This window comes from Lutjanus erythropterus, chromosome 16 (genome assembly GCF_056507025.1).
Source record: "Lutjanus erythropterus isolate fLutEry1 chromosome 16, fLutEry1.hap2, whole genome shotgun sequence".
In the NCBI taxonomy this organism is placed as follows: domain Eukaryota; kingdom Metazoa; phylum Chordata; class Actinopteri; order Lutjaniformes; family Lutjanidae; genus Lutjanus; species Lutjanus erythropterus.
The window spans coordinates 37,891,152-37,915,000 of NC_139332.1; the positions used below are offsets into that span (position 1 = coordinate 37,891,152).

The window sequence follows — 23,849 nt, forward strand, 5'->3', positions numbered from 1 at the left end:
GGAAGAGGAGGAGGAGGAGCAGTAGAGAGGAAGAGGAGGAGGAGGAGGAGTAGAGAGGAAGAGGAGGAGGAGGAGCAGTAGAGAGGAAGAGGAGGAGGAGGAGGAAGAGGAGGAAGAGGAGGAGGAGGAGCAGTAGAGAGGAAGAGGAGGAGGAGGAGGAGCAGTAGAGAGGAAGAGGAGGATTTTGTGTCATAGGTTTGATGATGTTCAGCACTGAGAGCTGAAAACTAATTTATAAAGTCTGATTGTAAAACTGAGACTCTTTAAATAAAATCTAGTCATTTTCATGTTTTGAAGATTTTAAAATATTAATTCATGATTGTATTCAGTCAAAGTTTTAGTTTCACTTAATTATAATTTTTCATGAGAAGTGGGACCCAATTTATTGATGAGTTTTGATTTTTAATCTTCAATTATGCAGGAAAATCGATTTTTTTAGGATCAAATTCTTGTCTATTACACCTCGTGTCAAACTTGTGTATACGTATAAAGTTTAACAACAGGCTCGCTGGAGATGAACTGTGTCTCACCTGGAGACGAGATCAGACGACTGCAGCACCAGGTGGAGACAAACATCTGCAGTCAGGTTGGACTGAGGAGAGACACTAACATCCTGTTAGATCACCTGGAGGTTACCTGTAGTCTGTAAGACACACCTATTGCTTGAGCAATATTCCCACCTTTTTGAAATGAGTTTTCTCAACGATTTTCAGCTCAGCTGTATCAACCAATGAGGAAGAACGAGGTCAATAAACTACGGTTAACTCGTAGTTTACACACCACTGTATGAACACTGACAGGAAAGAACTAACAGACTGAAATGTCTTGATAAGATGAAATTTTTGATCTGAAAAGTAGTAACTCAACTAATATTTTCCTCTGAAATCTATTGGGCTAAAACAGTCTTTACCAAACACTGGGTCAGGACCCACAGGTGGGTCACGGGAGATTTTATTTGGGTCCCCCAAAAATGAGAAAGAAATTCTGCAAATGTAAGATTTATGTCTGCAATACACTTTTCATGAAGCATTTAAAATTTGCATACTGTTTTCCTGATGAGAGAACACAAACAAGAGCTGAGACCTAACAAGATCTAAATGCATTTACACACACGCACACACACACACACACACACACACACACACACACACACACACACACACACATATAAAATGTCCTATATTGTTTTCCAGATGAAATTAAATAAAAACAATGAGATGACCTGTTAACTCAGTCTAAATGCATATTATTATTATTGTATATTATATTATACAATATAAGGTGATGTAGAAATGGCAGTAAAAAGGGTCTTGAATGTTAATTTATGTTGAAAGTATTTAAATGAGATTTATTGATAAGGCCTGTTCTGAATTGGTTGTGAATTGGTTCATGATAGTTTGATCCCCAGAAAAACGTTTAGGAAACATAGAGTTAGAGGGTATAAAGTAGCGTGAAATTAAAGTAGTGAAATTACTGAATTACCTCAATATTCTATTCTAGTCTATTCTATTAAAATGTTGCAACACGTTCGTGAGTGTTTTATTTTGAAGGTCTGTACAGGAAGTCGAGCAGAAGGCGGCAGTAATGTGCATGAAGCTGGATGCCAAACGCCGTAGAAAGTCGTGTCCAGAAGGGAATCCTAATGTTGCGAAACTCTCGCGGGATTTGAAGGCGTTAGTTCCTCGTTATGCCATCGTACAAACTAATGACGTATTATAGCGAGACTGTTTTTATTCAGATTTGAATTAAGTTTGTGGGCAAAAGTACAGCTGGTTAACGTTAGATGAAGATCATGCTTGAAGTTAATCTTATCACTCTCGCGAGATCTTTTGCGGGCCCGGGGTTCCCTTGTCGACACTACCGCCGTAGAAGAAGAGGAAGAAGAGGAAGGAAGTGGTGTACGTTACCGGTTGTTTATTAGCATGTTAGCATGCTAGCAGCGGGTATCAGGCGGGCAGACTATCATATTTCCCTCGGTGTTTTTGTTGTTTGTCTGATCTGTGACTCTGAGGACGGACCCGAGGAGGAACTATCGGCGGGAAAACATGAGACACAAACAAAATGGCGAACACAAACAGTCAGGTGAGGAGCGTTCAGGTGACACAGCTCTGCTCGGTGTCAGTCTCCAGGTGACAACAGATCAACTCTTAATATCTGACGGCTGTGTCTGAATGGGTGGAATGTAACTGAGTACATTTACTCAAGTACTATGCTTCATTTGTGGCAGGGGAGACTGGGGACGGTTGAAACCTTCCATGCATTTCTCTCAGTTACTCAGAAAGTGTTTGGAGCAGACAGACAAATCTGAATATATTGAACTTAGATCTGTCTGCTAATTACTCACACCATTTAAAGATGATTATAGGTGACGTGTTGTCAGCAATATTTCATTTGAATGGAAGATGTGGATGTTGGAGCTGGACTTTACCCTGGGGACAGTTGCAACATGGTAAAAATAGTTCTCACTGTTTAACTGTTGTTTTGTTTTTTTGTCACCATAGACACACAATCATCAGTTTACTGTCAGAGAGGAATAAAGAAACCAAAAAATATTCACTTTCAAGAAGCTGAAATCAGAGAATTTAAAGTTTTTTTTCTTCAAAAATGGCTCAAACAATAAGTTGATTATCCAACTGTTTGGCATTTAATTTAATAATTGATTAAATGTTTCAGCTGTGGACATAAACAAGACGTTGGTCACATCAAATCAAGTTATTGATTAAAATGTTTTTCTGTTGTCTCTGTTCAGAGGTGCAGGACGCTGATTACCCAGAATCCTCTGAGCAGCAGCTCTGTGAAGAGGTGGAGGTTAAAGTGGAGGAGGAGGAGGAGGAGGACGAGGACGAGGATGGAGATGAAGACCCCCAGCAGGAGCAAAGCACAGCGGCAGCGGACGTCAAAGCGAGGAGAGAGTATCAGTGCGATGAGTGTCTGAAAGTCTTCGACCGTCCGTGTCGTTTGAGGATTCATCAGAGGACGCACACGGGAGAGAAACCCTTCAAGTGTCCCGACTGCGACAAACGCTTCAAGAGTAAATCCATCCTGTCGGCTCACCTGAAGACACACGGCGAGCGCTCCTTCAGCTGCAGCGAGTGCGGGAAGAGTTTCGTGCGGCGACAGGCGCTGGTGGAGCACACGAGGACTCACACGGGTGAGAAACCCTTCACCTGTGACTTCTGCAACCTGAGCTTCTCCGCTAAAGGTCACCTGCACCGCCACGTCCTGATCCACACAGGTGAGCGCCGTCACCAGTGCGCAGAGTGCGGAAAGAGCTACAAGAGGAAGGAGCAGCTCAACAGTCACATGATCAGGCTGCACCAGAGGATGCAAACAGGTAACTGGAAACACCTGTCACATCCTTTTGTCTGATTGGACCATTTAACTTCCAGAAATACTTTAATAATAATCAACATTTATAACTGTATTATTATCGAATAAAACATCATCCAAAGGGATTTTTTACAATCTGACAACACAATTTGTTCTTTATATAAATAACATCAAATACATATTTATTCACATTGATAAATTCTTTAAAACAGGAAATGCTTTATGTCTGGTTTGTTAATAAATATCTACAATTACAATATATAAAAAGATAAAATATCTCCTCTGAAAGTGACAAATAAAACTTGACATTGTTTCAAACAGCCATAAACTGAAGCCTTGTCCAGTCTACCAACACAAATCTGTTTTTTTTGTCACAGTTGGACTGATTTTATAAAGTCTGGACAGAAAAAACAAACACACAAAATGTTATTTTTGCAGATCAGATTCAAGCCACATCTGTAGGTGTTTTGAAATCTGATTCTAATCATATTTCTCTCTACAGACGCATCGACGCTCAAATCAGATTTCAGAATGTCTCGTGCTGGGTCAGTTTCTCATCTGGTGTACAAACTGAAACTGGTTTGAGTTTATGTGAATCGACTGAACAGATATTGATCAATATGAGACATTCTGGCAAATTAATGAGCGACAGGAAGCAGCTCTCAGTGATGTCACCCTGTGATTAATATTGTAGACAGGACAAGAACTCAGAGACACAGCTGGGATAAAGATAGAACCGTTACAGTTCCTGCATTACGCTGTTAAAACAAACTCAAGACATCCTGTATCTGTTTCAAATTAAAAGCCCTCCAGCGTTTCTCTTTGAACAGAAGGCTTTTATTTTGAAACATTTGCAGAAACGTGTTGTGAAAGACTGACTCTGAACTCTGCTCTCGTTCACGGCTCTCTTTGTTTCACTGAGGCTGGTCCTGTTCAGTATTTGTTGGTTTGAGCAGCAGATCAGCTGCTGATGTCTGTTTGTCTAAAGATCTGACAAACTAATCTGATTGGCTGAAGTCTGAAGAAAGTCCTGCTGAGAGTGATGAAACCATTTTGAAGTGGACTGATATATTTTTCTGTTGTCTCTGTTCAGAGGTGCAGGAGGCTGATTACCCAGAATCCAGTGAGGGTGGTGGCACCGCCTCTGAGCAGCAGGTCAGTGAGGCAGAGCAGGTGGAGGTTAAAGTGAAGGAAGAGGATGGAGGTGAAGGTGCTGAAAACTCGCTACAGAAGGATCCAGATGTCAGTCCTCATCAGAACGACGGCGTGCTGAACCGTGACGAGTCGTCATCGGTGAGCAGCAGAGGAAGAAGTCCAGGCGGTGAGTTGAGAGCGGCAGCGGACGTCAAAGCGAGGAGGGAGTATCAGTGTGAAGAGTGTCTGAAAGTCTTTGACCGTCCGTGTCGTTTGAGGATCCATCAGAGGACGCACACGGGTGAGAAACCCTTCGAGTGTCCCGACTGTGACAAACGCTTCAAGAGTAAATCCATCCTGTCGGCTCACCTGAAGACGCACGGTGGCGAGCGTCCGTTCTGTTGCCACGAGTGCGGGAAGTGTTTCGTGCAGCGTCAGGCCCTGGTAGAGCACATGAGGACTCACACGGGTGAGAAACCCTTCACCTGTCAGCTCTGCAGCCTGAGCTTCTCCGCCAAGAGCCACCTGCAGCGCCACCTGGTGACCCACACAGGCGAGCGCCGTCACCAGTGCGTGGAGTGCGGGAAGTGCTACAAGAGGAAGGAGCAGCTCAACAACCACATGCGCGTCCACAGCGGCGAGCGCCCGTTCAGCTGCAGGTTGTGCGGACGCAGCTACAGCGAACAAGGACGCCTGCGCCGCCACCTGAGGACACACACGGGCGACAGCAAACGCTACAGCTGCTCGCTCTGCGGCCTGCGCCTGGTGTCGGCCAATCACCTACAGAGACACATGCAAACACACAGCGGCGAGCGTCCGCACCGCTGCCCCGACTGCAGCAAACGCTTCAGCAGGAAGGACAAGATGATGGAGCACATGAGGATCCACACCGGAGAGAAACCGTACCAATGTTCCCACTGCGAGCTGAGCTTCAGGTGGAGGGCGGCGCTCAACGCTCACCTCCACCTCCACACTGTGGACACTGTGGACACTGTGGAGCAAGACGAGCTCTGATTGGACGGCCTGTTTGTGTTGATCTGTAAAGAATATGAAGATCAAAACACCTGAGACGCCTTTTGGAGACAGAAGAAGACGAGGACAGAAGCTCTGCTCGTCACTTTTTAATCAAAGTGAAAATGATTCTTCTCTTTGTGTCACTGAACTCTTTTATTTGTACAAAAAACTCAAAAACACTGGTTGTATTTTCTGAATCAAACCAAAAATACTTTTTAAGTGAAGACCAAAATGTTTCACAGAGTTCTGAAACGTGTTTACATCCGTCTGAACTGATTCATATTTGCTGATTAAAAACTGGACGCTGTGATTACAGACTGTTTTCTGTGGGTGTGGAGGTGATGTGGCGTCCTGTCGCCCTCTGCTGGTTTAAAACAAACAGGAAAATGTATAAAGTTTGGGTGAATTGAATGCATCAGTGCAGTTTTGTGTCATTTGTCTGTTTAAATAAAAGACATCAGTGAGCAGAACTTTTTATTTCCATCTTCATGTTTGAAGTTTCCCAGCTGAGTTCAGCCTGTCCTTCATGTCCCTGTCGTCTCAGTGATCTGATTCACTGGTCGTCATGTAAAGACAATAAGAGGAAGCAGCTTCACGAGGCACTGAAATCAAACCGGTGAGCCGCAGTGGTTCCAGATGAACTGGTGTTGGACAGGTGACTGCACCGCAGGTAAAAACATGTCAGAGCGTCTTGGAGCAGCTCCACCTTTAATTTTCCACTTTATTTACAGATGCTGTTTTCTTGTGTTTGTTTTTTAGCCATGCTAGCTGCTCCATGCTAACGTCAGTCTGTCAGTCCTCCATCTCAGTTGGATGGAAACGTGGTTCAGACCACAGACGAACACATAGACGCAAGATGCAGGACAAAACTGACCTGTGATCAGATCCAGTGAAAAGGAGGAGCTGTGACTTCAGCGTTTTGTTTTGTTTTTATTCCAGAAAAAAATCATCTCTGTTTTTGTGTATTTGTTCTCAGGTCAGTCTTGTTGTGTCCAACATGGCAGTGATATCTGTCTGTGTCTCAGACCTTCATGTGTCCCTCAGGATGAACTGAAACTCAAACTTCATTGATCCTCAAAGTTCTCATCACTCCATTATCAATCAATCAGCAGAGGTTATCAGTTCCCATCAGCCTCAGCTGGATTCTGTTCACTGTGAAATATCTAAACTAAGATGATAAACAATAGAAAACATGTCAATCTACATAATTAGTGTGCAAATAAATCACATGGTGGTCAGCTCTGCACCTCGTAGACTTGTCATTTGTAAATTTAAAAACGATGGAAAAGAGAAAGAATTTAAGGTTTGTGTTAAAATAACTTAACGCCTGAGTGAAAGAGATGATTATCTCAACAGAATGACTTGATATTTACAAAAAAAACAAAAACAATACTGTTTATCATTTTGAACATAAAGTAGCATGTCTTTGTGCTGGATTGTAAATCAATGCATTCTGTTTTTATTTATGTTTTACACAAAGTCCAAAACTGGTATTTGTATTATGACTTGTTTAGGACTTGGAACTTGAGTTCAAAGACCTGAGACCCACTTCTGACTTGAACAACAATGACTTGTAATTATGTGTTGTCTCTCAAACCAAATAGCAGATTGCGATCATTTCACCGTGTTTATGATGTAACTTCCTTAATGTGTCGTAGATCAGTTCCATCCTGTTTCCTCCAACAGAACTTTGGTAAACCTGATAAACTCTGAGTGCAGCTTCACAGAGCTGTGACTCTAAACCAGTTTGATCCTGTTTCTCTGACCAACCTGTTGAGTCAGAAATCAGTTCAAAAATAAACTTGACTCAACTTGTCACATGTTTGACTGAACAACTATTAAAAAGCTTTAAACTGAGTTTTAGATTTTCCCGACGGCCTGAAAAGCCCCCAAACGCAGCAGAGAAATAAGTTCTCATCACTTGTGCAATCAGCTGTGTGTGTTCAGGTGCAGGTAGGGGCACGCTGCAGCTCCCACCTCTGCTTGTACAGTCATGGTCTCCACGGTAACGGGGCCGGGCCTTCGTCGCAGCAACACACCACACCTCTGCTGCTCCTGTAGGCTGAGAGAGAGAGAGAGAGAGAGAGAGACAGGTGAGGTGTAGAGTCCGCTCATAAACTCATAAAAAAGTCCATGTGATGTCACCAGGTGAGTCTCCAGGTGTTTGTCCTGAACCTGTCTCACCTGTCTGAACCGTCTCACCTGACAGCTGCCGCTGCTCCCGTCGACTCCCTGAGGAAACAGAGCCGCTGTAAGTCTTTACTCTGTTTCTACTCTTACTTTCTTTGTGTTGTCGTCGGAGAAGTTTGTCTTCAACCTTTGTGTCTCCTTCACTGTAAACTGAGACTCTGAGATAAGAGCTGAATAAATACAGATTACATCCTGCAGGTAAAGTCAACATGCGGCCAAAAGTCTGTGGACGGTGCTGAGACTTATTTCACCATCTGATCCAACAATCCTGCTTCATAGAAGACAAGAATTCACCAAATCAGTCTTTCAAAAATGTTGTTTGAAGTTAATAATTAGTGTCAAAATAAAGGTTCATTGATTTTTATGTTCATTGAAGAAGTGGTTAAAGAAACCATCCTGAAACTGACAACAGAAAACCAGCAGAACTGAAGGTGCAAAGGTCAAAAGTTTACTAAAAGTTCAGAAGTATTATCAGCTTCATGTAGAGAAACTACAGCCATTCATAACATGATGTGTCACCGATATATGATTATTGATAAATGATTATTGATGCATTAAACCTAAGCAGCATTTTAATTCTGTCAGAGTGGATTAATGTTAACAGTTCTGGGCTGTATGATGCGTCACAATGCAAAATATTTGATTGTAAAATTATGTCAGCTCATTTCTGTCAGTGTGACGTGAAAAAAAGATCCTGTAAATCATCACAATTAAAAAATCATTCAAAAATGACTTCATATAGAAAAATAATGACTCGTACTAAGTCGATATTTTGTGATACAAACTCATTATTTTGAGATATGCAAGTGAATTTTAAAAGTTTATTATTATTATTATTATTATTTTGCAGTAATTATGTGTTATATGAAGTTATTATTTTGTAAACAAAGTCATTATTTTCTGATTCTAACTCAGTATATCGAGACATTTTGTCATTTTTATGATTTAAAAGATGTTTTCTGTCATCCTTCCACAGGAATCATGTTTTATGTGTAAACACTCAACGTCCCAGGAACAAGAGTGTCAGTAAATATATTTATGTCTTTAATAAAGTGAAATAATCAGATTCTGATCCTGTAATCTGTCAGCAGAACAACATGGAGTCCAGAGTGGACGAACCGGACGAAGACACGTCCAGGTCTGACATGATCCACTTTCACTTTCTACTAGAATCCAGTTTGAATCCAGTTTACTGACTGATGAAACACCTGGATCCACTTTAAGATCTGATGTGATGAAAACTCTTCTTCTGTCTCTCTTTGCTCTTTTTGTTGGGAGAAGTTGAATAAAATAAAAATCTTCAGGTTGCAGCTTCTCGTTTTTATCCGACGCGTCTGAAGATGAACAGTGTTTTTGATAAAAATGACACAATAATCTGTACTGAGAAATTCAATATTATCTCTGAATATTTGGAGTTTTTCCTCGTAAGTTTATGACTTTATAATCTCATGGGACTGTTGAGTTATTTCTTGTTTTTTTTCCGCCTAAATTTACTTCTTTAATCTTTGATCTGTTTTTTGTGGGTTTTTTCCCATAAATTTACTGTAATCACAAAAATAATCAAAGTATTACTCTTCACACCTGGATCCATATTATACAATACTCCAATACACTGTTGTAGTAATTCTAATTTAACGATATAATATGTAGTACAACAGTCACAGGGGACACTTAGTATTTTTACTCTTAATACTTTAAGTACATTTTTCCTGATTCTAGTTACATTCTTTTACTCGAGTACTGTGTGTTTTTGTGTGTAGGTTACCTCTGGTTGATGAAAACTCTGACATCACAACTAATGCTACTGAAACCAGTACTGCTAATAATACTGCTAATACTGCAGCTCCTGGTGGTACTTTAACTACGATCACGACACCTGATCATCAAACAGGTAACAGACACATCGTTTATTTTAGTTCTTTATGATTTAAACTGATTGGTGTCATTTATTTATATTATTTATTGATCAAAGTTGATTTCTGGAAACGCTGCATGAATGAACTGAATTCATTTCAGTGTCTCTGCTCTTCGTCCACAGAGGAGGAGGAGGAGGAGCAGGAAACAGGTGAACTGGTCACAGGAAACGGCGTTGCCATGGCAGCAGCAGGTGATGACTCAGCAGGTATGAAGAATAGAAATGTGTCTCAGTCTGAGGTGACTGTGTCCTCTGTGCTCACCCTCGTCTCTGTCTGTCCAGAAGATGAGGATGAGGAGACAGAAGAAGAAGAAGAAGAAGAAGAAGAAGAAAAAGAAGAAGAAGGAGAAGAAGAAGAAGAAGAAGAAGAAGAAGAAGAAGAAGAAGAAGAAGAAGAAGGAGGAACCTCTTCTGGAGACAAAGGAGGTGAGGAAGACGAGTCCGTCTTCATGTCTTCTTCAGGTTTAGCTCTAGTTGGTTCCCTTCATGTCCTCTGTTTGTCTCCCAGCAGGTGATGGAGGACAGGAGGGAGACTTCCAGCCAGGTGACTGTTTAGAACATTTCTTCTTCTCCTCCTCCTCTCTCAGTTTCCTGTCTGACTTCCTGTCTTCCTGTCATCAGGAGCCGTTGAGGACGAGTTTGTCTCAGAGCAGAAATCATCAGCACCGACCAAAGACAGACCAGGTCAGAGTTTTTCTTCTGTTTCAGTCGTTTTTCAGTCCGTCATCTCCATCAGTTTGGTTTTCTCTGCTCAAAACTTATAATATTTCTGTCTGCAGCTCCTCCCAGCACTCTGCCTTTGTCCGGGTCACGACCAAAGAAGAAGAAGATCCTGGTGGCTCCAGCTCTCAGCCTGTCTCTCGGTGAGTTTTGGCTAGCAGCAGGTAGTTTTTGGCTAACAGCAGACAGGTTTTGGCTAACAGCAGACAGATTTTGGCTAGCAGCAGACAGGTTTTGGCTAACAGCAGACAGGTTTTGGCTAGCAGCAGACAGGTTTTGGCTAACAGCAGACAGGTTTTGGCTAACAGCAGGCAGATTTTGGCTAACAGCAGGCAGGTTTTGGCTAACAGCAGACAGGTTTTGGCTAGCAGCAGACAGGTTTTGGCTAGCAGCAGACAGGTTTTGGCTAACAGCAGGCAGCTTTTGGCTAACAGCAGGCAGATTTTGGCTAGCAGCAGACAGGTTTTGGCTAACAGCAGACAGGTTTTGGCTAACAGCAGACAGGTTTTGGCTAACAGCAGACAGGTTTTGGCTAGCAGCAGACAGGTTTTGGCTAACAGCAGACAGGTTTTGGCTAACAGCAGACGTTGATGTTGATCCTCTTCAGGTCGCAGTGAGTCGACGATTTCAGACGACTTCCCCTCGGCCTTCCTCTCTCCCTCACCTGATGATGATGATGACACGGGGCTGGACTTCGACCTGGACGCCATTGAAACGCCCTCCGACAGCGAATCACTGCCCTTCCCCATCTACGACCTGGATCTGGAAGGTCAGAGGTCATAAATAGGATGCCTCTTTATGAAAATTACATTTTTAATGACGACCTGTTTAATCCATCCCAAAAACCTTTGATGACATCACAGGATTGTTTTCCAGATGACCTGCGGCGTCTCGGCGTTGCGTCCCGGCGTCTCAGAGCGGTGGGTTACAGTCCCGGGTCCAGGTCTGATTCTCAGACTGGTTCTGGACTGGGGACAGACCAGAGTGAACTGGGAGGTCTGGAGCGGGAGGACATGGTGGACAGTCAGGGCATCAGGTGGCGCTGTTTCTCCACAGGTGAACCGCCGCAGGAGAGCCGCGTCAACATGAGCGTCCTGGAGCCGTTTCTCAGGGTGCTGTCACACGGAGGTAGGACGAGTCTTTACCTGGTGGTTTACCTGAGAGTAGAGTCCTGATCGTCTGTTCTACCTTCCACAGTTATTCTACTTTTATTTTTCATCAGTTTCTTTTTATGTTACTTTAAAATTTTTGTTTGTTTGTTTTTATTGTTTAAAAATGTTTAGTTTTAAATGAAGTTTTTACTAGTTTCAGGATTGTATATATTTTTAGCTGGTACCAGGCAGTTTCTGTTTAGCACTGGACAGTTTTCAGCTAATATCAGATAGTTTTGGGCTAACAGTAGACAGCCTTTAGCTAGCTCCAGGTAAGTTTTGCTAATGCCAGCTAGTTTTTGGTTAGCAGGTAGTTAGCACCAGGTTTTGTTTGTTTGTTTGTTTGTTTTGCTAATACCAGATAATCTTTATTTAGCATTAGGCAATTTCTGGCTAGCACTGAGCAGTTTGGGGCTAGAACCATAGTTTTCTGTTGTCATTAGACCATTTTTTGGCTAACAACAGACAGCTTTTAGCTAGCACCAAGTAGGTTTTGCTAACACCAGGTATTTCTTGCACCAGATAGGTTTTTGTTTTTTCACATCTGATTTTGTTATTTAGTGTATTTTTATTCCACTATAATAATCATGGTACCTTCTCTATCACCTCCCAGGTTACTATGGAGACGGTATGAATGACATCATCGTGTTTTCATCCTGCTACCTGCCACAGAATAGTCTGGAAAACTACCAGTATGTGATGGATCACCTGTTCAGGTAAAAAACACACAAACTTTTCTTCAGTGACCCACTTTATAATCTGTGACCTTTGACCTTTGCTCTCTTTGTTCCTTCTGACTTTTTATGTTTTTATTTTGAGTCACTTCTTACAAAATCATCCATGTTGCCGTCCAATGCATATTTAAGCGCTTTTTTCCTCCAGGTTTGTTGTTTTGAATCAGTGTCACTGTGTGACTCTGTGCAGGTACGTTGTAGGAACTCTGGATCTGATGGTTGCAGAAAACTACGTGATCGTTTATCTTTGTGCTGGAGGTCAGAAAGACAAACTACCAGGAATCAGCTGGCTAAGAGAGTGTTACACCACCATCGACAGGAGGTACAACAGAAACTCTCACTGTCTGTCCGTCTTTCTTTGTCTCCTCTCAGATGTTGTTTCAGTCTCTGACCAGCAGGGGGCGTCACATCTTCATCTTCGTGCAGCACTGTTTTCTCTCCCCCTCAGTTTCTCAAGACAAAAAATAGAAACACCTCTTAATAAAATCAAGAACCAAACTGTGTCCTCTGTTATAACTGAATTTAGATATTATGGCTGAGCTGATTGGATTAAACTGTCCAGGATTAAACTGTCCAGGTGACTGTCCAGGTGACTGTCCAGGTGACTGTCCAGGTGTCCCTAATAAAGTGGACTCAAACCCTCTGTGTGCTCCTTCACTAAGTAACAACTAAAATCAGACCACAGAGTTTTAGTTCATATTAATGAATGTGTATTAATTGTGTGACTGCGGCGCCTCCTGCTGGTAGAAAAACAAACAACTCGTCTTCATCAGTCACCTGAGACAGAAGGAAAGAACAGCTGATATCTGTGACACACCTGAACACTTCCTGTCTCACTCCTTGTTTGGCCCCTGCAAGATGGACGGGGTCAACCCTTACAGCCTCATAATAACTCTGTGTGTGTGTGTGTGTGTGTGTGTGTGTGTGTGTGTGTGTGTGTGTGTGTGTGTGTGTGTGTGCAGGTTGAGGAAGAACCTGAAGGGGTTCTACGTGGTTCATCCCACCTGGTACATCAAAGCCCTCATCACCATCATCAAACCCTTCATCAGGTCTGCTTCAACCTCTTCATCCTCATCTTCCTCTTCCTCCTCTTCATCACTCCTCACAAACCAAACTCATCGCTCACTGTTGTCTCTTCTTCCTCATGTTCTTCATCCTGTCCCTCCTCTTCCTCGTCTTCAGCTCTAAGTTCAGCAGGAAGCTGCAGTTTGTCGACAGCCTCCAGGATCTTTCTCACTTCATCCCCACTGAGCACGTGCAGATCCCCGACTGTGTCACCGAGTGAGTCACGCCTCGGTTCTACAGGATCGTCTCTCCTGATCTAAACATCTTGTTTTATTGATCACAGAACAGAAAGTTAGAGAACGTCACCCCAAACTAACAGAACAAAGGAAAAATACAGAACGCTATGATTCACATACTCACAGAACTCTGTGGGTCAGACAGAGAGGCTGAAGGACAGATGTGGTCCAGATGTTCAAAATGTTTGAACGTGTTCATGAGTGAAAATGTAAATTTAGTTGATGATGTCATCATCTCTGCTCCCTGCAGGTACGACCAGAACCTGTCCAGGTGAGAGTCCAGGTGAGACTCTGAACCTGCTGCAGGATTTGAGGTCTCAGGAAACACCAGGAAGCTGCCGTCCAGTTCTGCTCAGAGTTTTGACATTTGCTCTCAGGTAACAGGTGGAACGTCTTCAGAGACACTGGATGGCGGACAAATCAGCGAGCTGCTGCTCAGCCGAGACAATCAGCAGGTTTGAGCCAAAATGGAGGTGAAGAACAAAAACACAACGTGGTGCTGCTGCTGCAAACTCTTTCATTTTCAAATATGTTTTAGGATGACAAAAACCAAACCTGTAGAAACATAATTCTACTTAAAATAAAATAATTTATTGTCCTGCCACAGCAGAAATATTATGATTTTACAATCTAATGAAACAACAACATGAACTAATGTCATGAATGTGGAGTTACGGTGGATTAAAGAGCCCAAAGTCCTGAAACTTATTTTATTATCTTCTGCACACGAGAGAGATTCTTGTTTCTGCAATTTATCATCTCGTTGTCACAAATAATTATCTTGTTCATGGTTATAAAGAGTGAATTTCTTCACAATGTTATATTTCATCTGCAAATTATTATTTTGTACAGGATGAATCTCATATCATGTGTGTGTAAGATAAAAATATTGTCATCCGACTGGAACCACTAACGTTAGCTACACAGACCCACCGCTAACGTTAGCTACACAGACCAACCGCTAACGTTAGCTACACAGACCAACCGCTAACGTTAGCTACACAGACCAACCGCTAAAGTTAGCTACACAGACCCACCGCTAACATTAGCTACACAGACCAACCACTAATGTTAGCTAAACAGAACAACCGCTAACATTAGCTACACAGACCCACCGCTAACGTTAGCTACACAGACCAACTGGTAACGTTAGCTAAACAGAACAACCGCTAACATTAGCTACATGGAGCAATTGCTAACATTAGCTATGCAGACCAACCACTAACGTTAGCTACATATACCAACTGCTAACCACATCTGAAGTGTGTGTGTTTGTTGGTCTGAAATAATTAATTTAAAACGGCGGTTGCTAACAGGTGGCTAACTGAGACTACAGAGGCTGTTCTGGGCCATTAAACATCGTGATGTCTAAGTCATGTGACCATCGTGTAGTTTATGGCCTAACATTAACTTTTTACTTCTGGTGATTGTATTTATGCTTCAAAAATCATAAAACTGTTGTTATGTTGCTGAGCAAGTCGCGTCAGTATCATAACCTTTTATTTTCTGTAGGAAAGATCTGATTGGCTGTTTGTGGAGGGAACCTCATCCTCCCTGCAGCGTCTTTAAACTGAACAGATCTTCACTCTGCAGGTTCTGTTACTGTGTCTCATTTAAAAACTGACACTTTTCTTTTTGTTTTGAAACACTTTCTACATTTCAAGCACAAAAGTGTTCTGAGCTGGTGACGAGGTTTCAACACTGTGGAACATTTTGGATCAAAACTTTTTCAGGTGAAGGGTTTTGTTGTTGTTTTTTTTGCACTTTCAGTATTTTCCAGTTGGTCGGTCGACCTGCTCAGGTGTCTGCTGTAAAACTGATCACTTAAAGATGTTTGGATGCTGAATAAAATAAAGTGATGCTCTTTATCAGCGGCTGTGTCTCAGTCTGTGTGAACGTCTTCAGGTTGGATTTCACTGAGAGGCTTTTCTTTTTTATCTTGAAGTTTAAAATATTCTGTGGTTTCTGAGGAGATCTGACCTGATGTTCAGCAGCCAGACACACTCACTGATCTGAGACCAGTCAGAGTTTAAACTGACTGATCAACAGTCTGCAAACAGATGGTGACAAAACTTTCAACCAGTCGTCTTTTAAACGTCTTTTCAACAAAAATATCTTCATCTTACGGGAATGTTTCCCAAAATGCTGAAACATTTAATGTTAATAAAACTTTCTCACATCAGAAAATACTGAAAATATTCTGTGTTTGTGAAACACCTTTATGATGTGTGTGTGTGTGTGTGTGTGAGAACACTGTGGTCATTTATACAGAACAGGAAAACACCAGTGTGTGTGTGTGTGTGTGTGTGTGTGTGTGTGTGTGTGTGTGTGTGTGTGTGTGTGTGTGTGTGTGTGAACTCAGCGGCTGCTCAGGAAATGGAGCCTGACAGGAAGGAAGTGAGGTAGCTGCTGAGGAAACTCAATAAACAGGAACACAGACCACAGTGTGTGTTTGTGTGTGTGTGTGTGTGTGTGTGTGTGTGTGTGTTCTTATTACCTTGTTTTTCAGCTCACACTGAAACACACTGTTAGCTTGTTAGCTGCTAGCCCGTTGCATGCTATATTCAGCTGAGTTCAGTAAACAGAGATGAAACCAAGTACCTTCAATGCTAATGCTAACGCTGCTAAATCCATAACATCTCCTGTTTTTATTTCTGTTTCTACAGCTGTTCAATAAACATCCTGCAACATGTAACTCCAGACTGTTTTGCTGGAGCTAGGCCAACAGTTTCCCACTACTACCAGTCTTTGTGCTAAGCTATGCTAACCACGTCCTGGTCACTGAGCTTTGGATAAAACAGATCACATGTAACAGGTTTACATAATTAGGATACAAAAAAGGGTAACATTATTCCATTGCAGTTACATGTAGTAAAAAAAAGTGGATTATTAGCAGGATTACAATTTTATAACACATTTCAAAATAAAGAACAATATGCTACCATTTGCACACCAAGCACTAACGTTTGCTAAACAGCCAACTGCTAATGTTAGCTACACTAATGCTAGCTAAACAGACTAACCATTAATGTAAGCTTCACATACCAACTGCTAACATTAGCTACAGAGACCAACTGCTCATGTTAGCTACACAGACTAACCACTAACGTTAGCTAGAAATACTAACTGCTAGTGTTAGCTACACAGAAATCCACTTAGCTAGCTAACCTGTCAATATTACTACTACTACTACTGAAAAATATTTTGTTACTGTACTAATGTTTCCCAAAGACGTTTCTGTCAGTGGATCTTATCACACTGATGTTTGTTCATTTGTTCAGTTTTCTCATCAGTTTTATTTAGTTATTTGATATAAGAGAAGGTTTCACATCAACTGGCTGCAGGTCAGTAAATGTGGGGAAGTTCCTTTAACACCTCAGTGTGAGTCAGGAGACACAAGCTGAGAGAACAAAACACCATCTGTGTGTGTGTGTGTGTGTGTGTGTGTGTGTGTGTGTGTGTGTGTGTGTGTGTGTGGTTACAGATGACTTCTCATGTGATGTTGCTCCTCTGACATCATGCAAACCAAAATGCATTTCAGTACATGTAGGAACTAAACCCCACCTACACACACACACACACACACACACACACACACACTTGACATCAACGATCGTCACCCCTGACATCAGAACGTTCTCATGTTTGAGCGATTTGTAAAGTTGCATTCAGACTGAACTCAAAGCAGTTTTGATTCAACATGTTCACACTTCAGCAATTTTACTCTGATATCTCACTCCCCCTCTCTCTCTCTCTCTCACTCTCTCTCTCTCTCCCTCTCTCTCTCTCTCTCTCTCTCTCTCTCTCTCTCTCTCCCTCACTCTCTCTCTCTCTCTCTCTCTCTCTCTCTCTCTCTCTGTAGTGATCTATATGTGAAACAAGATTCCAGACACTGAAACTTGTGTGTAAACAGACGCGCTTCATGTTTGTGTGATGTCAGCAGAGACACGCAGCATCACATAAACACGCGGAGCGGTGAAACGTACGGAGGTCGTATCGATGTCACATTAAGTTTTGAATGTTAAATCACAAATTAACTGTTTAAATTCCAGTAATGTACAAGTTTGCTTTCGTCAAATAAAACGCTGAACATTTTAAAGGAACATTTCAGAGTATTTTTAAATTTTAAGCAGAGTCAGGTTAGCTGTTTCCACTGTTTATGCTAAGCTAGGCTAATTGCACAGATTCTACAGTGTATTTCCTATATGTTAAATGTTTTCTTTAACTAACAGTGTTCCCAGTGTTCCCAGTGGTTCCAGTGGTTCCAGTGTTCCTCATGACGCTGCTGTTTCTGATGCTCAGCTCCCATTCAGTCATTCCGTTAGCATGTTAGCTGTGACGTTAGCATGTTGCTATGTGAGGAAACCAACTATCCCAGTGCAGCCGGTGACTCACTTACTGTGTGACCTCTGTTTACACGCACACACACACACACATGCACACACACACACATTTATCCGCCTGTGTTTCCCACACACTCAGTTCTTAACGAGCCAGCAGCAGCGACCACATCTTAATTTTTCTACTCGAGCTGTTTCCTCCTCCTCAGTACAGGACTGGGGTTTCTATGGAGACACACACACACACACACACAGTTGAAGCATCATCATTACAGCTCTGTGGTCTCTACAGCTGCTTGTAATAAAACACCATGTTGAAGTGAAGGAGTGGAAACAGACTCATATCTGTACAAACACATGAAATATTGCAAAATAGGTCAATTTAAATAAATATTTTCATGTCAATCACCAGTTTATTTGCATTTTTCAATGAAAGGAAACACAACCACCAAAAGTTTGACAGTTTTTGATTTTTAATATTTCCCAACACATTTATCAGAGAGAGAAACAGCAGATTTATTCATGTGTCATGAGACGAGTTACACAACGAGGAGGAATAAAGTCAATCTGTTTGTGTTCCTGTGCAGAGGAGGACGTTACATAACAAACCAAACACAAGACACAAAATACAAAATTTAATCATCATCAGTCACAATTCAAACACATTCATGTCACCTGAACCATAAAATATCATCACACATGAAGACTGCTGTGTTCACTGCTATAAAGATTTTAAAGTTATATTAAAATCAAACAAACTGAGTTGTGAGACGAGTCCAAAGATAAAAACCTGCTCACACACGTCTGCAGCTCCAAACTGATCGTACTTTAAAAGTTTTTAAATATCAACGAATCAGAAATGTCTTTCTCAAAATTCAATGAACCAGAAATCATCACTGATCCATAAAAATTAATTTGTTCTGGTCTCGTTTGCAGAAGTCATTATCTTCTGTGTTCAGACTCATATTTTGTTTGTGAAAGTTATTACAGATTATTTGTGTTGTTTTTGTTTGTTCTTGTCTGACGTCGTCACTCACACAAAGTTCTTCTTCAGGTGTCTCCTTCCATCTCTTCTTAACTTTTCTTTCTTACTCGCATCATTACATTTTTGTCTCTTTCCCAAAATCTCACATCTTGTTCCTACAAATTTTAGCATCTTGTTCAAAAGTTATTTTGTTACCACAATTTTTTCTTGTTTACAAATTTTGTATCTTCTCAAAAAATGTAGCATCTTGTCTATAAAGTTTAGTATTTTGTTCCCTGAAGTTTATATCTTGTTTACAAATTTAGTATCTTACCTCATTCAAACAAGATGAAGATCATGTTTCTGTTGTTAAATTGTTCGTGTCAGATTCAAATCTTGTTACATGAGATAACTTGTGTTTACAGAATAATACCGGGGTTCATAAGATATACATCTAATATGTTGTGCTCACAAGTTATGATTTGGTTCACAAAACAAAACAAGTTATCTTATTTACAAAATGTTGCATCTTATATAACTTCTGTTCAGTTAAAAAAATATCATCCTGTGGACTTCAGGGACTCTAAAGTTCCGATTTCAATCACTGAACTCAGATGTTTTATTAGAAAATGTTTTTATTTTCTTCCATAGCATTAGCATTAGCATTAGCATTAGCATTCGTCATGTTCAGCGTGAGTGAAGCTGGACGAGGTTCAGGTTCAGGTTGTTTCTCAGATCACCTGTCGGCAGATCGTCATTGAAACAGCAGGAAGTTACAACTTTACATCACAAACCAAAAACCACAGCTGAGCCTGATTGGCTGAGTCATCTGTCAATCAAATCACATACATCCAATGACGTCCAGCTTCCTCTGAATCAAACGGTCGTTTACATTAAGAAGAAGAAGTGAAACGAAGCTGCTGAGTAAAAACTGGACTGATGTTTTCTTGTTCACTTCATTACAGTTAGAGTTTAATCACAGCAACATCTGGTGGACGTTAGCGGAACTGCAGCGGAACGCCTCAGCTGTGGAGGCTTCTGATTGGTTCAAACCAGATTAAAGTTTATTAGTGAGCTTATAAAGAGCGAATATTAGGTTTTATATTGAACTTTACATGAATGAACTCCTGCAGGTTTCATCAGAGGCTCGAGGTTCTTAAAGTCACAGAAATGTTTGATGATCAATACTTTCAATAGTAACCATGGCAACATATTCAGACAGAGATTGTTCAATAATACAAACACAGTTCAATAAATCAACATCTTTGATAACAAAAGCATAAAAGCATAAAAATAATATTGATAATAAGAAAACAGATTCAACAGATGAACATGGCGAGATGACGTCAGGTGTTTTTCTAACGCTCGCCGTCTCGACCCGAGGTGAAACTGAAGGGAAAGTGCTCTCCAGTGTTGATGGACTGTAAAGCCGGGAGGGGAATCCCACGAGTGAGGGACGAAGAGGAAGAGGAAGAGGAGGAGAGGAACTGTGGCTGTTATAAACACACCGTCGGCCCCGGCAACCGATCCTGAGAAACACGTCTGAGTTTCCACGAATCAGAAGAGAAACGAGGCAGACGGAGTCAAGAGGTCAACAACAACACCTGAAGACTGAAACCCAGAGAGAGGCCGAGCCGATGGTGCGTTCAGGTGTCGATGCTGCTGCTGGAGCTGACCTGAAGCTGCAGGAAGTCAGTGTTTCCATGAACCCTTCAGCTCCGCGTGTTTCTCATGTCAACATCAGATCCTGAGGCCGAACTACAGAAACTTCCTCTCTGAAGTCTAAACTTAAGACAGGAACAGACTAAGAAAGGATTTTAGGAATCTTATTTCACTGATCTCAGGTTAGGAAATCCTAAATACTCGATTCAACATCACTTATCAACTTTAATGTCTGTTACCGGGCAACCAACGCTATTTTTTCCTCTCACAGAGCAACAAAAGTTTATTACTGTGATTTTTTAATCATAGAAACACAGAAAACAAAAACAAAAGAGAGTTAAAGACAGATGAGTTCAAAGATGTTCTCTTCAACAGGTAACACCACTACGAGCAAACACAGACTTTATTTCAGATTTGGTGAAGTTTGGAGGTTTGTGTATCTGGAGAGGAACACAGATCTAAATCAGGTTCTAATCCTAATGGTTACCATGGTTACCAAACATAAGCTAGGATCAGGAAGTTTCTGTAACACAGCTGCTGGTGTCAGAAACCAGGATCAGGTCTGATTCACAGGTTTCATGTCCATGAGTCCAAACCAGGAGACTTGTGTGCACATAAACACTGAAGCTACAGGAACTGATTAGAACCGGACGAGCGGAGGGTTCAGGAGAACACTGGGCGTTGGCTGACAGGAACATGTTCCACCTCGGTGCAGTCTGTAATTTTCGTCACTCAAACCCTCACAAAGCCGAGAAGTTTGTGGCTGTTGGAATGTTTCATTTGGGTTTAAACTGTGTCAAACTGCTGCAACAAAATAACAACAAAATATTTTAAAGGTGACACCTAAACTGTTCCTAAGTCCCGCCCCTTTTTGCTCTGTGCTCCAATAACAGTTGAGCAAGGTACCCAGCTGAACTTTCTGTTTCCTGTTCTCAGATCAGCCCTGTGTTCAGCTCACATGTTGAACCAATAAAAGTCACATGTAGGCTACAGACTAAAGTCACATCTTAAGTTAGCTTAGGTTAGCACGATGCTAGCAAACTAGCTAGGTAATATACAGTAATCATAAGCTAGTTAAACTGCTTTCAAATGGGGTTGTGTTTACCATGTTCATGAGAACCGTCCATTTGAAAGGCTCCGAGCTAATGTTAGCAAAATGCTAGCTAACTAGCTAGCTAATCTGCCACTGACACTGTCAACCAGACAAGCTCCACGTTTACAAGTCCTGTCCATGACTTCACGACTTTCCACGTCGTAATTACTACTTCACAGGTTCCATTCGAAGGCAGCACTTATCACATCTGATGGCTAATGTTAGCAAAATGCTAACTATTGAACTAGTTAAGTTAGATCAATCATTGGCTAGCTAGTTAGTTACCTTTTTTTTCAACATGGACTTAGCACATAACATCTCCTGCCTATTTCCTGTTTCCAGTAGACAGGAAAGGAGAAAAGTGACTTGTTCCAAGCTAGCTTAGTTTATATTGGAGCACAGAGTGGAAAGGGGGCGGGGCTTTGGGTTAACTGCATCTTTGCATTTAAATTACATGCAGTCATACTGCATCTAAAATTAGCTTCATGTTCAGTCTGAACACAGCTTCAGATTTCAGTCCTGCTTGATTTGGCGCCCCCTGTGGTTACTGGTGGTAACTGCAGCTGGAGGTGTTTACAGAGCTGCCAAACTAACTTGTTCAGTCTCATGTGCAGTCTGTTTCAAGTCACATGATGTGAAATCAGCATTTTAATTGGCTGTTGTGGTTGAAGAGTGACTCACTGTGACACATCAGACTGTGGAGGAGTTAACAGAGAGAGAATCTTTCAGAAAGAGGAAGTTTAAAAACTCCCACGCTCTGAGGAGTCCAGTGAACACAGCACACTGTCCTGAGGAAACTGAGTCGAGCAGCGGCGGCGGCTCACATTTTCCTTAAATAGACGTTTTTGGCCTCTTGGAGTCTCAGCCACAGAGAGGAAGTGGCTGGTCGCCACGACGAGGGGGAACACCATGACTCAGCGGTTTCCATGGCAACCAGTCAGTGGTAGTGTAGACAACAGCTGAGTGTTTGCAGATGTCATCACATCTCTCTGACTTCTGTCTTTGGACTTTTAGCTCTGATTTTAATACTTTTATCAGTTTTAAAGTTTTAGTTTTAAAATATTTTTTAGAGTAAATATATTTTAAAAATTTGAGTGTTTAAGGCAAAAACTAAATAAATTAAATCATTTTCTTCACATTCCTCACAGTTTTAGAGGAGGCTCTGAAATATTTAGACCATCATAAAGGGAGGTACATCTTATAGAAAATATAATAAATGTATAAATAAAACGTGGATTTTTGTGTTTTTCTTAAATACAAAGAAAACTGTATTGAGTTTGGTTGGTGGGTTTGTTTCTGTTCCAACTTTTGACCCTGGTCAGATGTTACAGTTTTTTTTAATAAAGTGCTGGAATTTGGAATTTGAACAAACATGCATTTAATAAATGTTCATGTCAGGGTTGTCTTTTCCGTATTTTGGTCCAAATTGTAGCTGATGAAGAAGATTTTTTTGTTACTTAACAAAGCAGTTTTGAGCGTTTTGTTTCCTATACACTGAGCACCATTTTGCTTCTCTGCTTCAGTTAATCAGGACGTTTGATCAGAAGATACAGAAAATAGAAAATCACACAGAAAATCACCCAAAACAGCAGAAAACTTGAATTAATACAGAGCAGTTAAACAGCTCATCTTCCCACCAGACGCAGCATGAAATGTTTAAAACAAAAAGCCCTGCAAATGTCTCAGTGTGGCCCCTAAAACGTTTTCTTGAGGCCCAAAAATATGTCGCATCAGACACATTCAGGGCCCCGAACTGCAGCTGAAGTCGTCAGATGAGCAGAGAGACGAAGATGACGTGTTCTTCTTCTTTGTACGAGTGGAAACATGGAAGTGTTTCTAAAACGGGCAATTTTCTAATGGAGGTTTTGAACTGTGGGTCCAGTTCCCTGTGAGAGTTCAGCGTTTATATTTAAACTGGTGGAACATTAAGACCAGATGACATCACACACACACACACACTGGGGGACTTTCCCATCTCCTTAAACAAGAGTCTTTAGTCATCCAGCACCAGCAGTGAGGCATCCTGGGAGTTGATGTCCAGTGATGTCATTGCTGAAGCCGTGGGACCAATGAACAGAAAAAGCAACAAATTAAAGGCGTAATAATCCTTTAGAGGCCGAGACAGAGCTGAGCAGAGTGAGGCATCCTGGGTAATGAAGTCCACTGAAGAAACACTCCAGAAATGAAGGATTATGGGATTGTAAAGCCCTCAGAGCCTCAGGTGTAAAGAAAATGTCCACATGAATGCTGGGAAATGTAGTTTTTTGTTTGTTTGTTTGTTTGTTTTTAGCAGTGTAGGAA

The 23,849-nt window shown here is 41.5% G+C and overlaps 4 protein-coding genes across 10 annotated transcripts in view; 3 read left to right on the forward strand and 1 right to left on the reverse strand.

Annotated features, from left to right (window-relative positions):
- Positions 1-1,883: 1,883 nt before the first annotated feature.
- LOC146313648 (uncharacterized) lies at positions 1,884-5,946 on the forward strand. Of its 2 annotated transcripts, XM_084739594.1 has the most exons (4): positions 1,884-2,082; positions 2,356-2,449; positions 2,750-3,334; positions 4,424-5,946. In XM_084739594.1, the coding sequence occupies exons 1-4, from the start codon at positions 2,062-2,064 to the stop codon at positions 5,476-5,478; spliced, it is 1,755 nt and encodes a 584-aa protein (XP_084595720.1). In that variant the 5' UTR covers positions 1,884-2,061; the 3' UTR covers positions 5,479-5,946. The 2 variants fall into 2 exon arrangements, with proteins under 2 accessions (XP_084595720.1, XP_084595721.1); XM_084739595.1 differs by lacking the exon at positions 2,356-2,449.
- A 1,602-nt stretch (positions 5,947-7,548) lies between these two features.
- On the forward strand, positions 7,549-10,129 carry LOC146313649 (uncharacterized). 5 transcript variants are annotated; one of them, XM_084739658.1, is made up of 5 exons: positions 7,549-7,729; positions 8,760-8,806; positions 9,429-9,559; positions 9,707-9,790; positions 9,866-10,129. In XM_084739658.1, the coding sequence occupies exons 2-5, from the start codon at positions 8,766-8,768 to the stop codon at positions 10,096-10,098; spliced, it is 489 nt and encodes a 162-aa protein (XP_084595784.1). In that variant the 5' UTR covers positions 7,549-7,729; positions 8,760-8,765; the 3' UTR covers positions 10,099-10,129. The 5 variants fall into 5 exon arrangements, with proteins under 5 accessions (XP_084595784.1, XP_084595785.1, XP_084595786.1 ...); XM_084739659.1 differs by having other exon boundaries at positions 9,869-10,129; XM_084739660.1 differs by having other exon boundaries at positions 9,707-9,775.
- A 75-nt stretch (positions 10,130-10,204) lies between these two features.
- On the forward strand, positions 10,205-14,546 carry LOC146313650 (bcl-2/adenovirus E1B 19 kDa-interacting protein 2-like protein). The gene is made up of 9 exons (XM_084739678.1): positions 10,205-10,267; positions 10,363-10,446; positions 10,911-11,072; positions 11,180-11,431; positions 12,068-12,170; positions 12,379-12,510; positions 13,151-13,237; positions 13,371-13,469; positions 13,740-14,546. Exons 4-9 carry the CDS (start codon positions 11,317-11,319, stop codon positions 13,762-13,764), a joined length of 561 nt encoding a protein of 186 aa, XP_084595804.1. The 5' UTR covers positions 10,205-10,267; positions 10,363-10,446; positions 10,911-11,072; positions 11,180-11,316; the 3' UTR covers positions 13,765-14,546.
- Positions 14,547-20,814: 6,268 nt separating this feature from the next.
- The window catches only part of cdc42se1 (CDC42 small effector 1), a 13,815-nt gene continuing 10,780 nt past the window's right edge, over positions 20,815-23,849 (reverse strand). For both annotated transcript variants that reach the window (XM_084739666.1, XM_084739665.1), the window contains one exon: positions 20,815-23,849. This exon is cut by the window's right edge and continues 539 nt beyond it. The gene's annotated coding sequence lies outside the window, so the exon portion shown is untranslated.

What these genes read in the sequence shown, in the direction of transcription:
- LOC146313648 (XM_084739594.1), top strand. Translation starts at nt 2,062, where the DNA reads ATGGCGAACACAAACAGTCAG. An exon ending in TGGCGAACACAAACAGTCAG is followed by an intron (nt 2,083 to 2,355) that starts GTGAGGAGCGTT and finishes CACCATTTAAAG; the next exon opens with ATGATTATAGGTGACGTGTT. An exon ending in CTGGGGACAGTTGCAACATG is followed by an intron (nt 2,450 to 2,749) that starts GTAAAAATAGTT and finishes GTCTCTGTTCAG; the next exon opens with AGGTGCAGGACGCTGATTAC.
- LOC146313649 (XM_084739657.1), top strand. Translation starts at nt 8,766, where the DNA reads ATGGAGTCCAGAGTGGACGAACCGGACGAAGACACGTCCAG. An exon ending in CCGGACGAAGACACGTCCAG is followed by an intron (nt 8,807 to 9,428) that starts GTCTGACATGAT and finishes TTTTGTGTGTAG; the next exon opens with GTTACCTCTGGTTGATGAAA. An exon ending in GACACCTGATCATCAAACAG is followed by an intron (nt 9,560 to 9,706) that starts GTAACAGACACA and finishes CTTCGTCCACAG; the next exon opens with AGGAGGAGGAGGAGGAGCAG.
- LOC146313650 (XM_084739678.1), top strand. Translation starts at nt 11,317, where the DNA reads ATGGTGGACAGTCAGGGCATCAGGTGGCGCTGTTTCTCCACAGGTGAA. An exon ending in GTGATGGATCACCTGTTCAG is followed by an intron (nt 12,171 to 12,378) that starts GTAAAAAACACA and finishes GACTCTGTGCAG; the next exon opens with GTACGTTGTAGGAACTCTGG. An exon ending in ATCCCCGACTGTGTCACCGA is followed by an intron (nt 13,470 to 13,739) that starts GTGAGTCACGCC and finishes TGCTCCCTGCAG; the next exon opens with GTACGACCAGAACCTGTCCA.